This window comes from Leptopilina boulardi, unplaced genomic scaffold (genome assembly GCF_019393585.1).
Source record: "Leptopilina boulardi isolate dan_hultmark-lab unplaced genomic scaffold, ZJU_Lbou_2.1 LbouV2_285, whole genome shotgun sequence".
NCBI classification, from domain to species: Eukaryota; Metazoa; Arthropoda; class Insecta; order Hymenoptera; family Figitidae; genus Leptopilina; species Leptopilina boulardi.
Window position 1 is genome coordinate 1,770,500 of NW_026137846.1, and position 18,583 is coordinate 1,789,082.

At 30.2% G+C, this 18,583-nt stretch overlaps 2 protein-coding genes across 2 annotated transcripts; both read left to right on the forward strand.

Moving 5' to 3' along the window:
- Positions 1-38: 38 nt before the first annotated feature.
- On the forward strand, positions 39-934 carry LOC127282159 (uncharacterized). Its single transcript, XM_051306258.1, has 3 exons — positions 39-148; positions 281-630; positions 870-934. The coding sequence occupies exons 1-3, from the start codon at positions 39-41 to the stop codon at positions 932-934; spliced, it is 525 nt and encodes a 174-aa protein (XP_051162215.1).
- Positions 935-4,164: 3,230 nt separating this feature from the next.
- On the forward strand, positions 4,165-7,123 carry LOC127282160 (uncharacterized). Its single transcript, XM_051306259.1, has 4 exons — positions 4,165-4,253; positions 4,464-4,587; positions 5,294-5,575; positions 6,567-7,123. Exons 3-4 carry the CDS (start codon positions 5,470-5,472, stop codon positions 7,121-7,123), a joined length of 663 nt encoding a protein of 220 aa, XP_051162216.1. The 5' UTR covers positions 4,165-4,253; positions 4,464-4,587; positions 5,294-5,469.
- The last annotated feature ends 11,460 nt before the right edge of the window (positions 7,124-18,583 follow it).

The window sequence follows — 18,583 nt, forward strand, 5'->3', positions numbered from 1 at the left end:
TGCATCAGGACCATGAAGAGTTTTATAACATGACTAGGATGACTCCAGATGAATTTGAAACACTCCATGATTTAATTGGCTCTCGACTAAATAAGACGAGTTTAAGAGAGCCCTTGCCGTCCAGACTTAGACTTTGTTTAGTCTTAAAGTAAGAATATGTACATACTTTATATATTTATTTTATAGTTAAAAATTTTTTAAAAATTTTTTGTTTCTCCCCTTATATAAAAATGTATTAAGTCATATTTTCATAATATTATTTGAGTATGTTTTTTAACAGTGTACTTGCTAATGGTGACAGCATACGAACTACTCAAAATTTGTTTCGAGTTGGACGATCAACAATATACCACATGATAGAGGAAGTTTGTACTGTCATTTGGGAAGAACTCTCACCTTGGTATTTGAGAAATAGAAGCACAAGAGAATGGAGAGTGATTGCTGCCGGATTTCAAACTAAATGGGATTTACCGCATTGCATTAGAGCGATAGACGGAAAGGAGATTGCCATCAAATGTCCACCACATACCGGGACTTTATTTTACAATTACAAGAAGTTTTTTAGCTTCAAACTTCTTGCTATTTGTGATGCTAATTGTCGTTTTACTTGGGTCGAAGCTGGTGACTGTGGTAAGAACTTTGTTTCAAATATAAAAACGTAATTAATTAAATTAATGTTAATCCCTGAAAAGCAATTGAAATAAAAAACAGATTAAGAATTAAAATAAAATTTAAAAAACATTAATGTCAAGGACAATTCAGGGAATTGAAATGGCCAGTCAAGTATCGGGAGAAATTAAATTGTTTTCAAAGCAAATGTGAATTAAAAGATTGATTTTATTATGTAATTACGTTTACTTGTTACGCAGGTTCTCAAAGTGACCTAGCATCTTTCCGAAATACGGATTTTTACGATGCCCTAGGAAAAAACTAATTGAACATACCTCCGAGCTCAAGACTACCGAGTTCAAACATCAGGATGCCCTATTTTTTTATTAGTGACGAAATATTTACCGCACAAAGTTCCTTAATGATCCCATTCGCTCGTCGCAGACCGCTCACTGATGCTGAAAGGCATTATAATTACAGGTATTTGCAGTGATTATAACATTGTCAGGAAAATATTATTTATTTATAACTATAATGAGAGTAAAGAGTAAAATAACTGACATTAAATTGGTTCCTTTTTCAGAATATCAAGAGCTCGACATACTATTGAAGCTGCTTTCGGAATTTTAACGGCTATGTGGCAAATTTTAAAGAATTCGTTGAACTTCCACTTGGATACAAACATAAAAGTTGTTTTGGCCACTATCTGTCTGCATAATTTTATTTTAACAAGGAAGTTGCAAAGGGGAGAGACTATAGACATCCCTGTATTCAGTAGTAATCCAGGTAAGAAGTTAATTATAATCATTGATACAAAGTAATTTATATGCAAATAAAATCTCATTTAACATAAAGTTTTTATATCGCATCGTGTACTTCATTGGCAGGATTCCTGGCATCCTTGATTTTTTTTAGAATTAAAATATTAATAAATGTACAATTTTTTTCCTATTTATATATATCTATTGTAATTTTTAAGGCCAGAAGAGGCATACAAAAATTTTTAAAAAACATATTCCCCAGTAACAGACTGTATTTTCAAAAGGTTAATTTTAACTGATTTTATTTGCAACAGTTTTAAATGTCAAAAAATAAATTAGTTAAGTACAGAAAAAAAATGTACATTTTACGAAGTAACTTGTATTATTATATTCCATGATTTTAGATGACAGAGCTAGGAATGAGGAAGAGGATCAAGATGAAGAAAACGAGAGAATTCCAAGAAATCCGATTGAGCAGCTTCAATTGTTGATGACTTATTTAAATTCCGATGCTGGCGCAATGCGTAATTAGAAGATAAATTCGGTATTAATTTGATTTTTAAAACAAATTATGAAAATTATAAAAATACTTTTTTTGTACATATATATTTTAGTAATAAGTATAATTTCAAACCCCTTAATTAAATTATGAATAAAAAATTAGATTAATAAAATTAAAAATTGCACAACGAATAAGGTTAATTTTTTAACAATTTTAAGAGATTTACTTGAAATTCTTTTGCATTATTTTTTGGGTCGTCAATTACGAATCTGACAATGAATTCGCAAATCTCAATTTATTACCTAAAATAATCCTGATTAATCATATTTATTTTAAAACATTGTTATTATTATTATTAATATTAAGAAAATGTTATCTAATTTTTGTTATTTTATTTTCAAGAACAACATTTAACATTTTAATATAATATAAAATTATCGATATTTTGTAAATTTAGAATGGTGATTATTTAAAATATTTAAAATTAATTTTTTAAACGATTTTCTTTAGCACTTCTAATTAATCTTCGAATTGCGAAAAAACACTCTCCTTGCTTATCATCAGGAACTCTCCGAAACGTGTTCTCGATTACATGATAGAAATCATTATCTACTTCTATTTTGCGAGCAATGTTTTCGATTTCTGCATCTGGTTCGCTCGTAGTACCCCCGATTGATGCCCCCGCAGTACAAGAAACGCCTCTCTTTGACTGAAGAATATTTATTTCTGAAAAAAATATGCACAACTTAATCGAAAAAAATACCAAATAACTATGAAAATTTTAAAACCCTAAAAAATCATGACCTTCCACAATTTTTTTTAATTGTACAGCCGGATACTAACCTTCCACATTTACAAGAGATTCATCAGAACATGACGCACCATGGATCTCGCGAATATCTACCAGATTTTCTTTTGGTTTTCTGTAACAACTTATTGCCCTGAAAAAGAAGGATTTATTAAAAATCACACAATATCATAAATTAATCGTTGGTTTTTCAAACTTCAAATTATTATTTTTCAAAAATTTAATTGAAATTAAAATATGAAAATTTGATATTTTAATAATTTTCTATATAGGTAAAAATAACAATAAAAACTTACGCGCTTTGTTTAGGACTATTTTTTAAAAAAGACATCATCTCAAAATAAGCGAAACCTCCTGCCGTTTCTTCTGGAGCCGCTGAACCCGATTGGGTGTAAGCATTTCTTGCTTTATTTTCATCTTCGAATAATTGTCTTAATTTTTCCCAAGAGCTTTGAATATGTTCGGCTAAATAAAAATAGGAAAAATATGGTACTATGCGATTTTTTTTACATGTAATATTAGGTGTTGTCATTCATATAAACGTAAAAGTTTTGCAATACTGTGATTGCCCCCCCAAAAAAAAGTCTGTATCCGCCCCTTTGTTTATTTTCAAATTCAAAGTAACCGAACTTCTCGCGCCGAATATTAGCTCTTGTAAAACATAATGCAATTTAAATATTTATATACAGTTTCAGTTGCATATTTTAAAGCATTCTGTTAACTAAACATTCTTTAGACATGCTGTAACGTCTGTGTAAATATGCGTTTACTTACGTGTTGTTTCGATGTTAGCTATTAAACTAACATTGGTAGCAATATCCTGCCATGCATCTCTTCGCTTGCAGTTATCTTTATAGAACTTGGAAGTCTTATCATTTAAGAATCTTTTTCCAGAAACTAACTGAATCAAAACTTCATTAAATAAGTTTTCCGCGGCGTCTACTTGCATATTGTTCATTTATTTATTTATTTTCATAAAATTTCAAAACCACTTAAATTGACGACGCGTATACATACTTCTATACATGCTCTGAGGTGCTCATATAGGAACATATATATATACATTTGATCAGTGCCGAACATAGAGAGGGTTAAGAGGGGCAGGTCACCTGTTAATCGTTTTTCCGAGGGTGGCCTCCAAAAGAAAACAAAAAAATATCATAGCAATAAGTATAGATGTAAATATCAATAACCTCTTTTTTAGTTATCGTTTAGGTAATTGAGTGTTTGAGGGCCTTTAATTACCATTTTGTCCCGGGATACATTTATTTTAATCCGGTACTGAAGTGGATTGCGCACAAGTAAATGCGCAATAAAACCTAACTTAACCTTTCTTATACGCCATTTTTCGCAACGTTTCTCAGACCTTTTTCAATCTTATACGTGTTTAATTTTAAAATGAATAAGAAAAAAAATGACGTCGTTGCTGCGGACAGATTGTTTATAACAATAATTAAAAGCAATCGTTGGATTTATGACCCTCAGTTAAACAAAATTTATGATAAAGATGCAAAGCAACGAATGTGGAACAATTTGTCGAAACTGTTGGCAAGGCATGGACTTAACATTGTTGGTGAGTAAACTATTAATCTTTTTATTTATTTATTCATTCCGTCCGCACTTAGTAAATTAATTTGTAATAAATTTTGTGACAAACTTTTGTAATTTTACTAAATTCATTACGGTAACATTACGTTTGTTTAAAAATTTTCAGTTCAAAATTTAATTTACTTGATTATGTATAAAAAGTTCTTATTTTAAAAATAAATAATTATTATTTCAGATCCAATTAATAAGTGGAAGCGTTTCAAGGCGAATTTCACAACTCACAATAGAAATCGAAATATTGGCTGGGTATACTTTACTGATCTGTGCTTTTTGCAACCCTTCATCAAACAAAGAATAAGGTATGTCTAAGAATCGGTATTTAAAATTTTAATTTATATCAGGTCTGGAATAATTTAAATCCAAAAAATTTTTTTAGTAAAATTTTTAAAAATGTTTCTTTACAAAAGTTTTAAAAAATATCATACTAAAAATTTTGAATCTTAATTAAAACAATAAACAATATTAAGCAGTTTAAAGTGGAAATAAATTTCACATGCAATTTTTTAAAAAATGATATATCCATTTTTCAACAAAGGAAAAAATTAATTATTTTATGAATCGATCTGTCGCTGTTAAATTTAAAAAAAAAATTTGTTATTTAAGAATTTTTAATTTCAAAAACATTTGTGCTCAAAATAGATAATTTATAATTTTCATTTTTGTATTAAAACAAAAATTACCACAACCTTTAAATAATATACTTATAATAAATTTCAATTTCAAAACAAAAATCTTAAATGCAAAAAAAATTATAATATAAATAATTATTAAATTTTATCAAAGTAATTAAATTAAAATTGAAAAAATTAAAAAATTGTCATGTCACTTTTGTAAATGAAAAAATTTAAATTAGTTAAATTTTAAAAAAATTGTTCTCATTTTTAATCTTTTTTTTGTAATGACTATTTTATTATAAGTGCGTTGAGTTACAATTTAATACTTTTTTAGTTTAATATTACGTTATATTCCGCTTTTTACAATAATTATTTTAAAATGATTTTTCAGAAAACCAAAATTGTGTCATGGACAGTTAATGTTTAACGAACAATCTACGTCAAGTAACGATTCAATTATGTACCTTGAAGGTTGTTATTAAAATTATTATTTTAAAATTGTACTTTAAATTTAAAACATTTTTAATATTTGTTAATTTCCTTCTTTTATTTAAAGATGGAGTGATTATGAATAATTATGACAATATGTCTCAATTGACACATCAACCAGTTTTCAACGAGGAACCAAGCACGTCCAACGATGAGTCAATGCTGTACTTAAATGAACATGATTGTGAGTATAAGTAGTATATATTTAATTATAATAATATTTAATTAAAATTATTAGGTCTATTATGATTTAAATCAAAAATATTTTTTTATTATAATTTTTAAAAGTATGTTTTAACAAAAAGTTTTTAAAAAATATCATACTAAAATTTTTGCATTTTAAAATAAGACATTTTTCTTTCTTATAAATTAAAATTCTCTTTTTAGTGTATAGATATCAGTTTTTTGTAATAGAATACTGTTAATATAAAAAGATAATACTTTTTTAAAGTTTTAAGAACAAAAATTTTTATTTTAATTTAAAAATTTGTGTATAAATTTTTTTTCAAACTAAAACCGATATAAAACATTATAAAATTGAAATAAATTTAAAAAGCAATTTTTTAAAAAATTAAATATATACATTTTTCAAGAAAGGAAAAAAAATTATTACTTTATAAATCGATCAGTCGCTATTGAATTTAAGGAAAAAATTATTATTAAAGAATTTTCAATTTTTCAAAATTACGATAAACTCCGATTTAAATTCAAAATGTGATTTTTTCGATTTTTTTAAATCATAATTTTTATGAGCTGAGATAATTATTTAAAATTGTTAATTTTTTTTTACTTCTTTTTCCAAATGTCATTAGTTAACGGTTTAAATTGTTAATTTTCTTTTTACTTCTTTTTCCAGATGTCATGACTTCACGGTTTAATTGTCAGGAAAATGAAACGATTGAAGAAGAACATTTGGATAATTCGATTAACATTTATTCGATCGATAATTTCATTATCGCACAAGAAAATCCAATTCCTTAATAAAAAAAAAAAAAAAAAAAATCCAATTCCAAATAAAATAATGGAAGAAAATATTGGAATAGCACCACCGGTACTTCGACCAGGTCAAACATTTGAGTATAATGAAGATTTTCATCTGAAAATTATTAACTTAAATGAAGACTCCTCTGATGATGATGATGATGATGATGATGATGATGTGAACTCCTTGGAAGATGCGGTTCAAATAATTCGAGACGTGAAACCACCGCCTGATTTGAAGCCAATCGATCCGCCACCACTCCTTAATTGTCATCTTGAAACTAACAACATTCCAGATGAAGAATTCTCGGTTAATAATTTGGAATCATCAAAAAATTCCGTTCCAAGAATTAATGACATCAAACCACCGACTGATTTAAAGCCTATCGGTCGGCTACCACTGCTTAATCATCATTTTGAAACTATCAACATTCCAGATGAAGACTTCTTGGTTGATAATTTGGAATCATCAGAAAATGCGGTTCCAAGAATTCTTGGCGTCAAACCACCGACTGATTTAAAGCCAATCGATCGGTTACCACTGCTTAATCATCATTTTGAAACTATCAACATTCCAGATGAAGACTTCTTGGTTGATAATTTGGAATCATCAGAAAATGCGGTTCCAAGAATTCTTGGCGTCAAACCAGTCGGTAATTTGACGTCACGCGAAGTTATGCGTTCGCTACCAGTGCGAAGTAGTAGTGCAACACCTGCAAGACCTCAACCGATAAAACCAGTCATATATTAACAACCACGACTGAAAAGGAATTCGTCAAATTCAATGGTTGTTCCGAAATGGGACAAATTTGCAGAGAGAAAAAAAAAGATATTTCGAAGCGAGATGAGGCCGCAGGAGAAATAACACAGCCCCACAAAAAAAAAAAGTGTCGTGCGCGGCAGACCAGACTAGTCATTTCCTATGTATTTTGACGCGCTGAACACGAATCCGAAGTCCGTTTTGCTCCATCACGTCAGGATTTTTTTCTAACCTCCAAAAACCTGTCGGATTTTGAGAGGTAGGCTATTTTTTTTAAAATTGATGGATTTAATTCAAAATTGGTATCTAGGGGTTTTTTGGGTCGCTGATGACGAATTTGAAGTTAGATTTTCAAAATTCAAAATGTCGGCTCCAATATGGCGGACGAATTTTGTAAAAATTGATGGATTTACTTCAAACTTGGTATCTAGGGGTTTTTTGGGTCGTTGATTACGAATCTAAAGTTAGATTTTCAAAATTTAAAATGGCGGCTCCAATATGGCGGATTATATCGACCCTTCAAAGGTGATAATTCCGCCCTTACACACGAAACTAGGAGCAATTAAACAGTTTGTCAAAGCCTTAGATAAAAAAGGAAACTGTTTCAAATACCTGGAACAAAAGTTTCCAGAAATCTCTGATGCGAAACTAAAAGAAGGTGTTTTCGACGGACCACGTATTCGCAAATTGTTAAAAGATGAGCAATTTATCACCAAGATGAATAAAAAGGAGAAATCCGCAAGGCTTAGTTTCAAAGCAGTTGTCAAAAATTTTCTGGGTAATCACAAGAGTGAAAATTGGGAGCAAATAGTTAGTGATATGATTAAAAACTTTGGTAAGTTAGGATGCTTAATGAGCATAAAGTTGCATTACTTAGACACGCATCGGGATCAATTCCCTGAAAATTTTGGAGATTACAGTGAAGAACAAGGAGAACGATTCCATCAAGATCTGAAAGAATTTGAGCGTCGTTATCAAGGAAGATGGGATATAAATATGATGGCCGACTACTGTTGGATGCTGAAAAGGGATATTGTACCTGGAGGCACCAATTTGAAAAGAAAACCATTACACAGATCCTTTGAGGACAAAAGTGTGCGCTATCATAAAAAGACGTGAATACCTTACTTATGTATATAAGAAATTCCATTTCTAGTTTTGAAAATCTAACTTCAGATTCGTAATCAGCGACCCAAAAAACCCCTAGATACCAAGTTTGATGTAAATCCACCAATTTTTTTAAATTCGTTCGCCATATTGGAGCCGCCATTTTAAATTTTGAAAATCTAACTTTAGATTCGTAATCAGCGACCCAAAAAACCCCTAGATACCAAGTTTGAAGTAAATCCATCAATTTTTACAAAAATAGCCTACCTCTCAAAATCCGACAGGTTTTTGGTGGTTAGAAAAAAATCCTGACGTGATGGAGCAAAACGGACTTCGGATTCGTGTTCAGCGCGTCAAAATACATAGGAAATGACTAGTCTGGTCTGCCGCGCACGACACTTTTTTTTTTTGTGGGGCTGTGTTATTTGTATTTTATCATATTTTATTATTAAAAATGTTTTGCACATATTTCAAATAATATATAAAAAAACAAAGAAATGCCATTTTTAATTATAGTTTCCAGAAGAAAAATAATATTTTCGTTTTTGGCTTTTAACTCAAACGGCATTAAAATAAAAATGAATCACGCAAGAAGATAATTGTTCTTGAATATATTTTAAAGAAAGTAAACCATAAATAAAAGGTGTGCTTGCTATTTGGAAAATTTTCATCTTGATAAGTAAAAATCGGCCGGTTCTGTGGATTTGCCCATATAGTTGTAACGTTGATAATATAAATATTATTTTTAATAAATAATATTTATCGCCTAAAAAAAATTTAAAAATTACGGAAATCCGTCCGTAACAGAAAAGTTGTTTTTTTTTATTTTCTTATTATTTTTTTTTGTCCACCCAAGTTTACTTAATAGAAAGTTTTAACATGGACTCGACGCGCGGACGGGCTAAGTCGCGGCGTTTCCAAGCTTAAGGAACTCTTCTACCAGGCCAGAGCCAGGAGAAGTGTTTATTAATAAGCGAGGAAAGTTGTACTGCCCCTATTAAGATTTTTTAACATGCCTTTAGTCCTCGCCTCGAAGTCTAGGTGGGATAATTCATGGTTTTGGGGGTAATAAGAATGGAAGTAGGGAAAACACACAAGGCCCATTGGACAGTATATTTTGCTGACATGGTTCTTAATCTCACGATGGTCTCCGTGAGAACGGAAATATCAAAAGAAATTTGATATTTTTCTGGAAATATTATTTATATATATTTTTTTTAATATATATTTTATGTTAATGTCTTTTTTTTTGTTAACTATAAGTGGTAAGTCACAATTGCAATGTTAAGTTTAATTACAACTGTGACCCACCCACAGTCACAAACACCGTCATAATCCTGTGTTAGTGCCAATTACAGGGGGTATTTTTCATATTTAATACACCCGCAATTCGCACTCCTCCGGCATTTGAGGGTTGAGGGGATCTCCGTAAGACAGCCATGGCGGCGAGTAAAGGCATGCGGTGTGTGTGTTACCGTAGTACGAAGAATTCATGGTTGTGTTGATACTCGTGAACCGGGAGCCCGTGGTTGTGTGTGTGTTGCCGTAGCCGCCCCAACACATGCTACATCCACAGAGAGAAAGAAATGTTTTGTTTGGTTGGTTTTTCTTAATTTTCAACCCAATATTTGCTTCGACACGCATACATACATGAGAAGAGAAGAAAGAGAAAAGAAAAAAAAAGAATTATTTTAAATTGAAATTCCGCCACATCGCTTTATTATTTAAATTTAAATGGTTACAACACTACCGTTTAGATTCCTTTAATTATTAAATGTCTACACATTTAATTGACAAAATTTATTAAACTTAAACTAGTTTTTAAAATGAATTATAACCAAGTGAATATTATAGGGAAACATTTCTTTCATGAAATCATGCCAGTTCTCTTGAGGCACAGGCAAGCGCTTTTACGTGCTGCTTATCTGTTGTCGGTGGTTCATATTTCATTGCCGCTAGCCTAACCACCAAGCAACAGAACAAGAAAAGAAAAGCGGGAGACAAAACGAAATTAACCTCGTATATACTATATTACTTATAATCGAATTTTTTTTTATGACAAACAAATGACCACGAAATCATATATAGTTAATTTATAATCACCTGCAACCCACAATCATTCATTATCATACAAATATACAGTACTTGCAAAATTTTATTAAATTTGATTTTGGTGTTAAATTCTGAAATCGTGACAATCCACCGTGAAAATTCCGTTTTTGTCCCCAAAAACTCATTGCGCTTGGCTGCGACTCATCATGGTATTATGAGGCGCAATTTCCTCCTGACTTCCGTGTTCCAAAAAAAAATCTTTTTTTTTATTATTTAACATTATAATGTCATACCCAATATTATTTCATAATTTTAGAGTTGTTGTTTTTTTTGTTTGTTTTTTTTTACAGAGTTGTATCCCTACCAACAAGATAAGTGCAGCTAGTAATTATTCCTTATGATTGCGATTGATTACATTTGTTTACTTATTTACTAAATAGTGCCCTTATTATGATGCGGCGATAGAGTTTAAACTTACAGGAACGGCAAGAAGAGACTAATTTCATATATATTATTTTGCCAATTTTAATTCTATGTTGTAGGCAAAATCTTTTCCCCGAATTAATTTATTTAGAATGGGAAGAGACGCTTGATATCACAATAAAATGTACTTCTTTTCAGATGTAGTCTTATTTTTTTTTCTTTTATTTGTTCCGTGTGGAAAATGGTAATTATTAACAAATTTTATAACAATTCATTTTATCAACTGCTTCTTAGAGACGTTAAACTTAGTTCTCAAGAACCTTTATCCCGATGTATTTTCTTTACATCATTTGTACCATGGCAGTTTCCGTAGGGGGTTTGGGATTGCTTTGATACGGTTCAGTCTTATGACTAATGTATGGGCCCTTGTCGCCCCGACTCAGCACCTTGCATTTGCGACTTAGTTGCTCTCTGGCAGTTATCGAAATAGGTTGTCCACTACACGGTCAGAAAAATATATATATATATTTTTTTAGTGCCTCTCCCTCTTATTATTACCTTTTAAATTGTGAAATTGTGAAGTGGAGAAGAAAGAAGTTCCCCCCTTTTTTTAATAATGTCGGAAGAAAATATCGAAAAAGTTTTGCTTGAATTGGAAAGTTCGTGGAATTACTTGGTGAAAAGTTACTGCGAGATGGAAGAGGATAGAATTTCGGATGAAAATAGCGACTTGACATTTTCTAATGAGGACGCAAATGCGAGGGCTCAAAAGATACGCACTCTGATTCCGGGGGAAAGATTCGCTCGACTCAGGGAGTACCTCCTAGGTCGCGTGTATGGCGCTTTTCCGACGGAGGACGGTGGTGCAGGGGATGTCGTAGTAGGCCCTTCATCCGCGATGCCTGTGTTACATCCCGATATAACAAATTCTTTTTCTTCAATTATTAAATTCGCCTACAACTAGGCAACCAAAATTACAATAGCTTTAATTATAATAAATATGGTATATATGAGTTAGAATAAATATATATAATAATTATATATATATATATCATAATTATTAATATATGCAAATACAAGCATATGTCATTAAAATAATAAGTAATTCTTAAATATTATAATCAATGTATAATCTCTTACAGTATATAAAAGATTTTATTATCGATCAAGATTTAATAGACAAAAGATTACAGTCGGTTAATTATCTACATTAATCTCGGTAAGAAACCGACTGTGACTATATGAATGACTAATCGTTAGTCGGTCTATTATCAAGTAATGATGTATGTGTATAAGATGCCGAAATTACAAACTAACTGCAACCATATATCTTTAATGAATTTCGTAATTGTTTAAACAATCATCATTACATTACTTCAATAATATTAATAATAATAAAAACATATATGTATATTAATTATTAATAGAATATCATATAAATCAATAATCAAATATCAATCAATAACTATTGATAAAAATCTAACAAATATAAAAGATAGTTTTATAATTAATAATCAATAAACTAAATTCTTAATAAATTAATTAAGATATTATTATAATTCTATTAATAAATAATGTACGTGACTTTTGCGCTAAATGAAAATTGTACGTGATAATTGCGCTGTCTGCAAATTATACGTGACAATTCTACCCCTATGAACAAAGATCATGTAGTATATAAACCCCAGTTTTTCTATTGCAAAATGTCAATTGTTCAGACGAGTTTCTGCCCGAACGGTGTCTTAAATTCGGCCCTTCGATTTCGTAATTGTTTATCACTCATTGCTGTTAATCGTGAATTTCGTGAACTTCTTAATTTCTTATTATTATTTAAAAGTTCATATTTTCATTGTAACTATAAAACAACATTTTAGTGTCAATTTAAACAATTCTTAATTGTCGTAATATTCAAAATTGTGAAGGTGTAATAAAGGCGAACTGTATCATTAATAATTACGACGCATCCAGAGACTCACTTCTGTAATCCTGGTTGCAGCTTGTTACATTACTGTATCGTCGCATCAATTGTAAGTACTTTTATAATTAACAAATGTTTATAATAAATTGTCAGTCATAAAAAGGAATATCTCTCTTAAATTATTTAACACAAAACCCTTAGTTTTGAGGAAGTGACGCGATCCTACATTAAAAATAAATATCAGGCTTTACCAACCTGATTAATCAGCAACTTATCTCCTTTTTATTATTATAAATAATAAATAAACTCTACCTTAGCTCGGGACGTGACAGCCTGCTCTGGAGGGTGCCGTTGACATGTCAGCTTCTGTGGGGTTAAGCCCAAGACTAAAAAACTTTTAGGGTTTTTGGAGAACAGAGCGACCCTGACCGCCAAGCAATTGTGGGAGATGGAGGAGAAAAAGTTTAGGAGTCCATCCCTAATAGCGGCGGCACATCTTCATAGGATGAAAACTTGCCTCCTGTACAAAAAGTTAGTGGCAGAAAAAACCTCTTTACGCGGGTAAGTAATATTATATATAAAGTTTTTTTTTATATTATCATTATTTATATTTTATCTACATACTATCATATTATGTATCTATATATGTTTTATATAATAAATATGTTATATAAAATTAATAATTTTTTACAATATGTGAGAGAGGGGAGAAAAAAAAGTAATTAAAATAATTACGCCTTTTAACTTGAATGTAAAACTGTTCCGTCTATCATTTGTGTTGCGTCTGTCAAGAAACAATCTACAAAGTGAGGTTCTTATAACCTTTGATAGGATTAAAAGTTTTACTGAAAGGTAGAAAAATGGATCTAAGTTGTTAAATAGGTGATAAAATATTCAATAACTAATTCATTGAAATAAACTGTTTTCCTTTAATTATTAACGTCAATTACAGTAATTATTATTTAATTTATATAGTATTTTTATAGTATTTATAGTATTTATATAATTTACTTTAGATTTTTAAAACATAATAAAATATTAGCAATAGAAATTTTAAAATAGAAATTAAAAAAAAAAAATTTTTTTTTAATGCCGGTATACAAAAATATATTTTTTTTTATTTTGTAGAAGTTTATAAAAAGTTTACTTATTTGAAACATAATAAAAAAAATAAGCTTGTATTAATTGTTATAAAACATGTGATTCAAAAAAAAATATAAAAATTTTTTTTTTATAATTGTTTTATTTCATTAAAACAGGTTAACCTTGTTTTACGTTTGCCTTTTAATTATATTTTACTATTTTTATTAAATAACGTCTATATATATATATTTTTTTTTTGGTATATAACAAATAATAGGTTTATATTATGGTAGAAAAATCTATCGCGAAATAAGTAAAGTGATATTTCAAATATAATACCGTGATTAATGTTTTTAATAATAGAGTTAATTTTTTTTTAATTTACTCTTACTCGAAACTACAAAATGTGAGATAGCACGGCACAAACCCTACCCCGAGACAGCACCGCACTACACCCAAGCATCGATTTTATATTTCAATCATTTAAAATTTTAATATGTTAATTAATTGCAGAAAAATTCACTATTTAAACATAATTTTAAGGTTTTATACATATATTTTTTTTTAATTCAAATGAACACGGGGAGAGAAAAAAAAATATATGTATAAGATAAATATATTATACTCTTGCAAAACAAAAATTTTTTTTTTTGAAGTTGGCGTTAATTTAAAAAAAGGCACATATATAGATAGTATTCAAAGGTATTAATAGTATACAAACGTACATATATTTTGTCCAGTCCCATTTGCAAGAAATCCACCCGAAAAACGCATGGATCCCAAGCAAACTCTATATAGAGAGAAGGGAGGCAATTTTATCATGTTTCTTAAGTGTTTTATAGTCTTTCTAACTTCACACGACGTTTATTCATGCAATAAACGATCTTTACATGGAATAGTATTATGAAAAAAAATCTGCCCGCTCCCCCTTCGGGGTAGCGGACACATTCACATCCGCGCTTCGCGCGAGGGGGCTCGCTGCGCTCGCGGGTTTGAGCGCGCCTTGGGGCGCGAAGAGCATTCCGTCGCGCTACTCGCTCCAAATGTTATGCTGACTCTACATTTAATATTATATTATAATATTTTAATATAAAAATTATATACAATAATTTTATTATTATTATATAGGATTAATTTTCTTAAAGTTCTTCGACTTTAAGGAGAACATTCTCATCTTGGCACTCGCGTTTCACGCTCGAATGTATGATGCGGAATTAGAAGTGTTTTTGAGTATTTGGATTTTTTATTATTTAAATATATGAAACATTTGAGCAAACGAATACATTTAAGGGGTTAGTATCTCATCTCCATTATTTTTTTCAAATAGTTTTTTTAATTAAACAATTTATTTTATTTACTTCAAGCTTGTTATACATAAAAGTAAGGGTTATATATACTATTCCCAGTTGAAAAATCTTGTACAATATCATGTACATTTTTTTGTTCAAGTTCAAGTACTAGCACATTCGCGTGATCTTGTACAAGAGCAGAAAACAAACCTGTAAAAAGAATTGGAACAAAGTACATGAACCTTTACAGGTATATGCAAGTGTATTTGTTTGCGACTTTGTGACTGTTGTGTGTGCAAAATTGCAAATCTATTTGTTTCGATTTATAAAAGTTATTTTGTCAACAACATTTTATGTCTATATACGTACGTACATACATACATACATACACACATACACACAGACAGACACTTCGCCGGACCATGATTTTTCGACTCAGGGCACCTCAAAACGTAAAGATTTCATGGAAATAGTAAAAGTCAATTTTCGACCAATTATAATACCTTCTTATGTGATGAGAATGTAAAAATTAATGCTTTTTTCATTAAAATCTTAAAAACGTAAAGAGATAGAGAATAATGTTTAATGGGAAAGTTGTAGCTGATAAAATTTTGAAGAAAAAAGTCTGTGGGGTCATTATGCCAAGATGAATACATTACAAGATAATTGAATCAGAAATTCTGATTTTTGTGTAAAAAAATATAAATAATATGTATATAGAGTGGTTTTTTTCTAAATTGATATTTTTTTCACTTGTATCATATTTTCTGAGTCTATTATGATGAGAATGTGTCTATTTTATGGACTGATTTTTTTCACCCCATTAATAAAATTAAATTTTTCATAAAAAAAGTCTTTTTGGGCGTTTTTTAGGTGTTTTTCGACAATTAAACCACTGTAACTTTTACAATTTTAATTTAATCAAAAAATTTTATTTAAAAAAAATGTTTTCTTTTTCCTGGACTGTAATGCTGTGTAGTGAAAAAAATTTTTTTTTTAAAAAAATTAAATTTCAAAATTTTGAAAATCCCGCAGTTTTTGCATTTTTTGATGAAAATGGCTGGCTAACGAACTTAACCTGTATTTTGATACTAACTTTGTGTATGCAAAATTGCAAAACGATTTGTTTCGATTTACAAAAGTTATTGTGTCAACAACATTTTGTGTCTACATACGTACATACATACATACAGACACACAGACAGACACTTTCGCCGGACCATGTTTTTTCGACTCAGGGCACCTCAAAACGTAAAGATTTCATGGAAATAGTAAAAGTCAATTTTCGACCAATTATAATACCTTCTCATGTGATGAGAATGTAAAAAAAACAATAGTGGCTCATGTGAATATAGCACAATCCCCTTCCTCATCTCTTCTCTTTTTAAAAAAATTTTTTTTTTAATTTATCCGTGATAAAATAAATGTATTTCTTTCTAGCTTTTCTGTAAGGTTCGGGAATTGGAAACCTGCTCCCTCTCGAAGGGACGAAAAAGAACTATGGTTCCATAGTAGACAGCTAATAGGCAGAAGTCCCCAACGACTTTATACTAAGAGCAGTTGGTGTCAAGAGTACACCTGGGAGGAGGATACTCGGAGATACCTTTGCAGGGGTTATTGGGCGACGGTAAGATAATGAAATTATTTCCTCAGTGAGACATTTGACGTCTACTTTATTGTATTAACTATTACTGAATGATTATAAAACTAAAATTAAACTGAATTAAAATTAATTAATCGTAAATTTCGGTATTAGTTAATAAACTCTTAGTCGAGTGCAATATTAATTGCCCAGAAAAGAACTACGTTGAAAATAAAGTTATTCCTAGTGTTTCTTTTGTTGTAGAAAAACTTCAAGAATCCAGCGGGAATCCGCAGGGATCTTGGCTTTTTGAAGCTTGTCCAAGGGGCCTGGAACGAAAAGGAGGGAACCGCCACACGGTAATGGACCTTCATGTTTCAGTTGATTATAACAAAGAAATGTCAATGTTATAAAGAATTTAATAAGATCCTTCACTGGGTGAGTGCGGGCCGCGATATGCGCATTAAATATTATATTTTTTTTTAGGTCCTTGCGATCTCTTCCAAGGGTACCTTTAGAAGAGGGTTGTCAACTCTTTTACAAACCTTTGCGGTTGTCCTTCGTACAAACATTTTATCGTACGTCGAAAGGGGAAGCACAATCTTACGCCAATTGGCAAGTGGTAAGTCATGTTCCTTTATTCAATTTGATAAAATGATAAATATTGTTTAAATGTGTTTTATTTTGATAAATTTTATTTTAAACCTGCCTTTTAATTATATACATACATATATACCTCCCCTTTTTAGACTTGGGAGGATGTTGGCGAGGAGGGACTTTTAAAAAACGAGGAGGAAATAGTTGAAGAGGAAGATTGGTGGTAGTGGCACGTTTTAAACCCCTGCCCTCTTTTCTTCTTCTCCTTCTTTCTTTTTTTTTTTTTTTTAAGGCAAGCTTTTCCCTTTCACAACCTCTTTTTTTTATCAGCAAACAAAATGAATTCAGAGGAATTGTAATAATTACCAGAATTATATATAAAAAAAAATAAACTAAGAATAGAAAATATGAACAAAAATGGAATACCCTCATTATGACGTTTACTTTATTAATATGAAACGAGATAAATACTTCCATTGACACATCACGTTACTTTTCCTCTCTCCTTTTTTTTTAAGTAGTAAAATTCTTCTTGCCCTTCCTGTAGTCAAACTAATCAAAACAAAAAAAATGCATATTTCTATTCGCCTTATACTACTGACGCAAAATAACAGTATGAACAAAATTAATTCGGCTATCCCGTATGAAGTATATATATAAGTGCAATATTCTCTTCTATTGTAATGGAACAAGAATTTTTTAAGAATTTTTTAACGCTGGACTGGCAATTGCAGCAACCTCTTCGGTGGAGATCTTCCTATTGTGGCAGGTGAAATTGAGGCACCCAATCGAACAACCGGTCGCGAGCTCTGGCCGGACGCTCGGAAGCCAGTCAGCGTACAAAAATATCAATAAAATTGAAATTCAATATTTTAATTTTTTAAATATATTACCTTATAGAAAATTAAAAGGCGCATCTTTTTTTCCTTTAACTTTTTTTTGCATCTTTTTTTCTTAATAAGAAATTAAGTTATTACGTAGCAAACGCACGCCAAACGTTCAGCCGCTCGCGCAACTTTAAAGTTTAAACATTCACCATTTTGTTATTAATTGTTCAATTGCATTGTAACTTTCCAGAAAACTTCTTTAGACCTTAATGAACAACTTTCTTACTGGAAGTTTGTTGCTGGTGAAAATTTACGAAAATTCCTCACAGGGTGAAAATTGCAGTTCATGAATTTTGCAATGTCTCATTAAAAAATTAATAACTTTTTTATTTTTAATCAAAACAACTTTTTTCTTTTTTTAGTCACTCGTAGAATATAATAACACGTATTTTCGTTTTTGTTTCATTAAGAAATTCGTAAAATTGTCTGAGCTGTCGCGAGTTGAAGTCAAAAAAACAATTAAAATTTTCTTTTTTTAAAAAACAGTTTTTCTCTTATATTTCGAAAACGGAA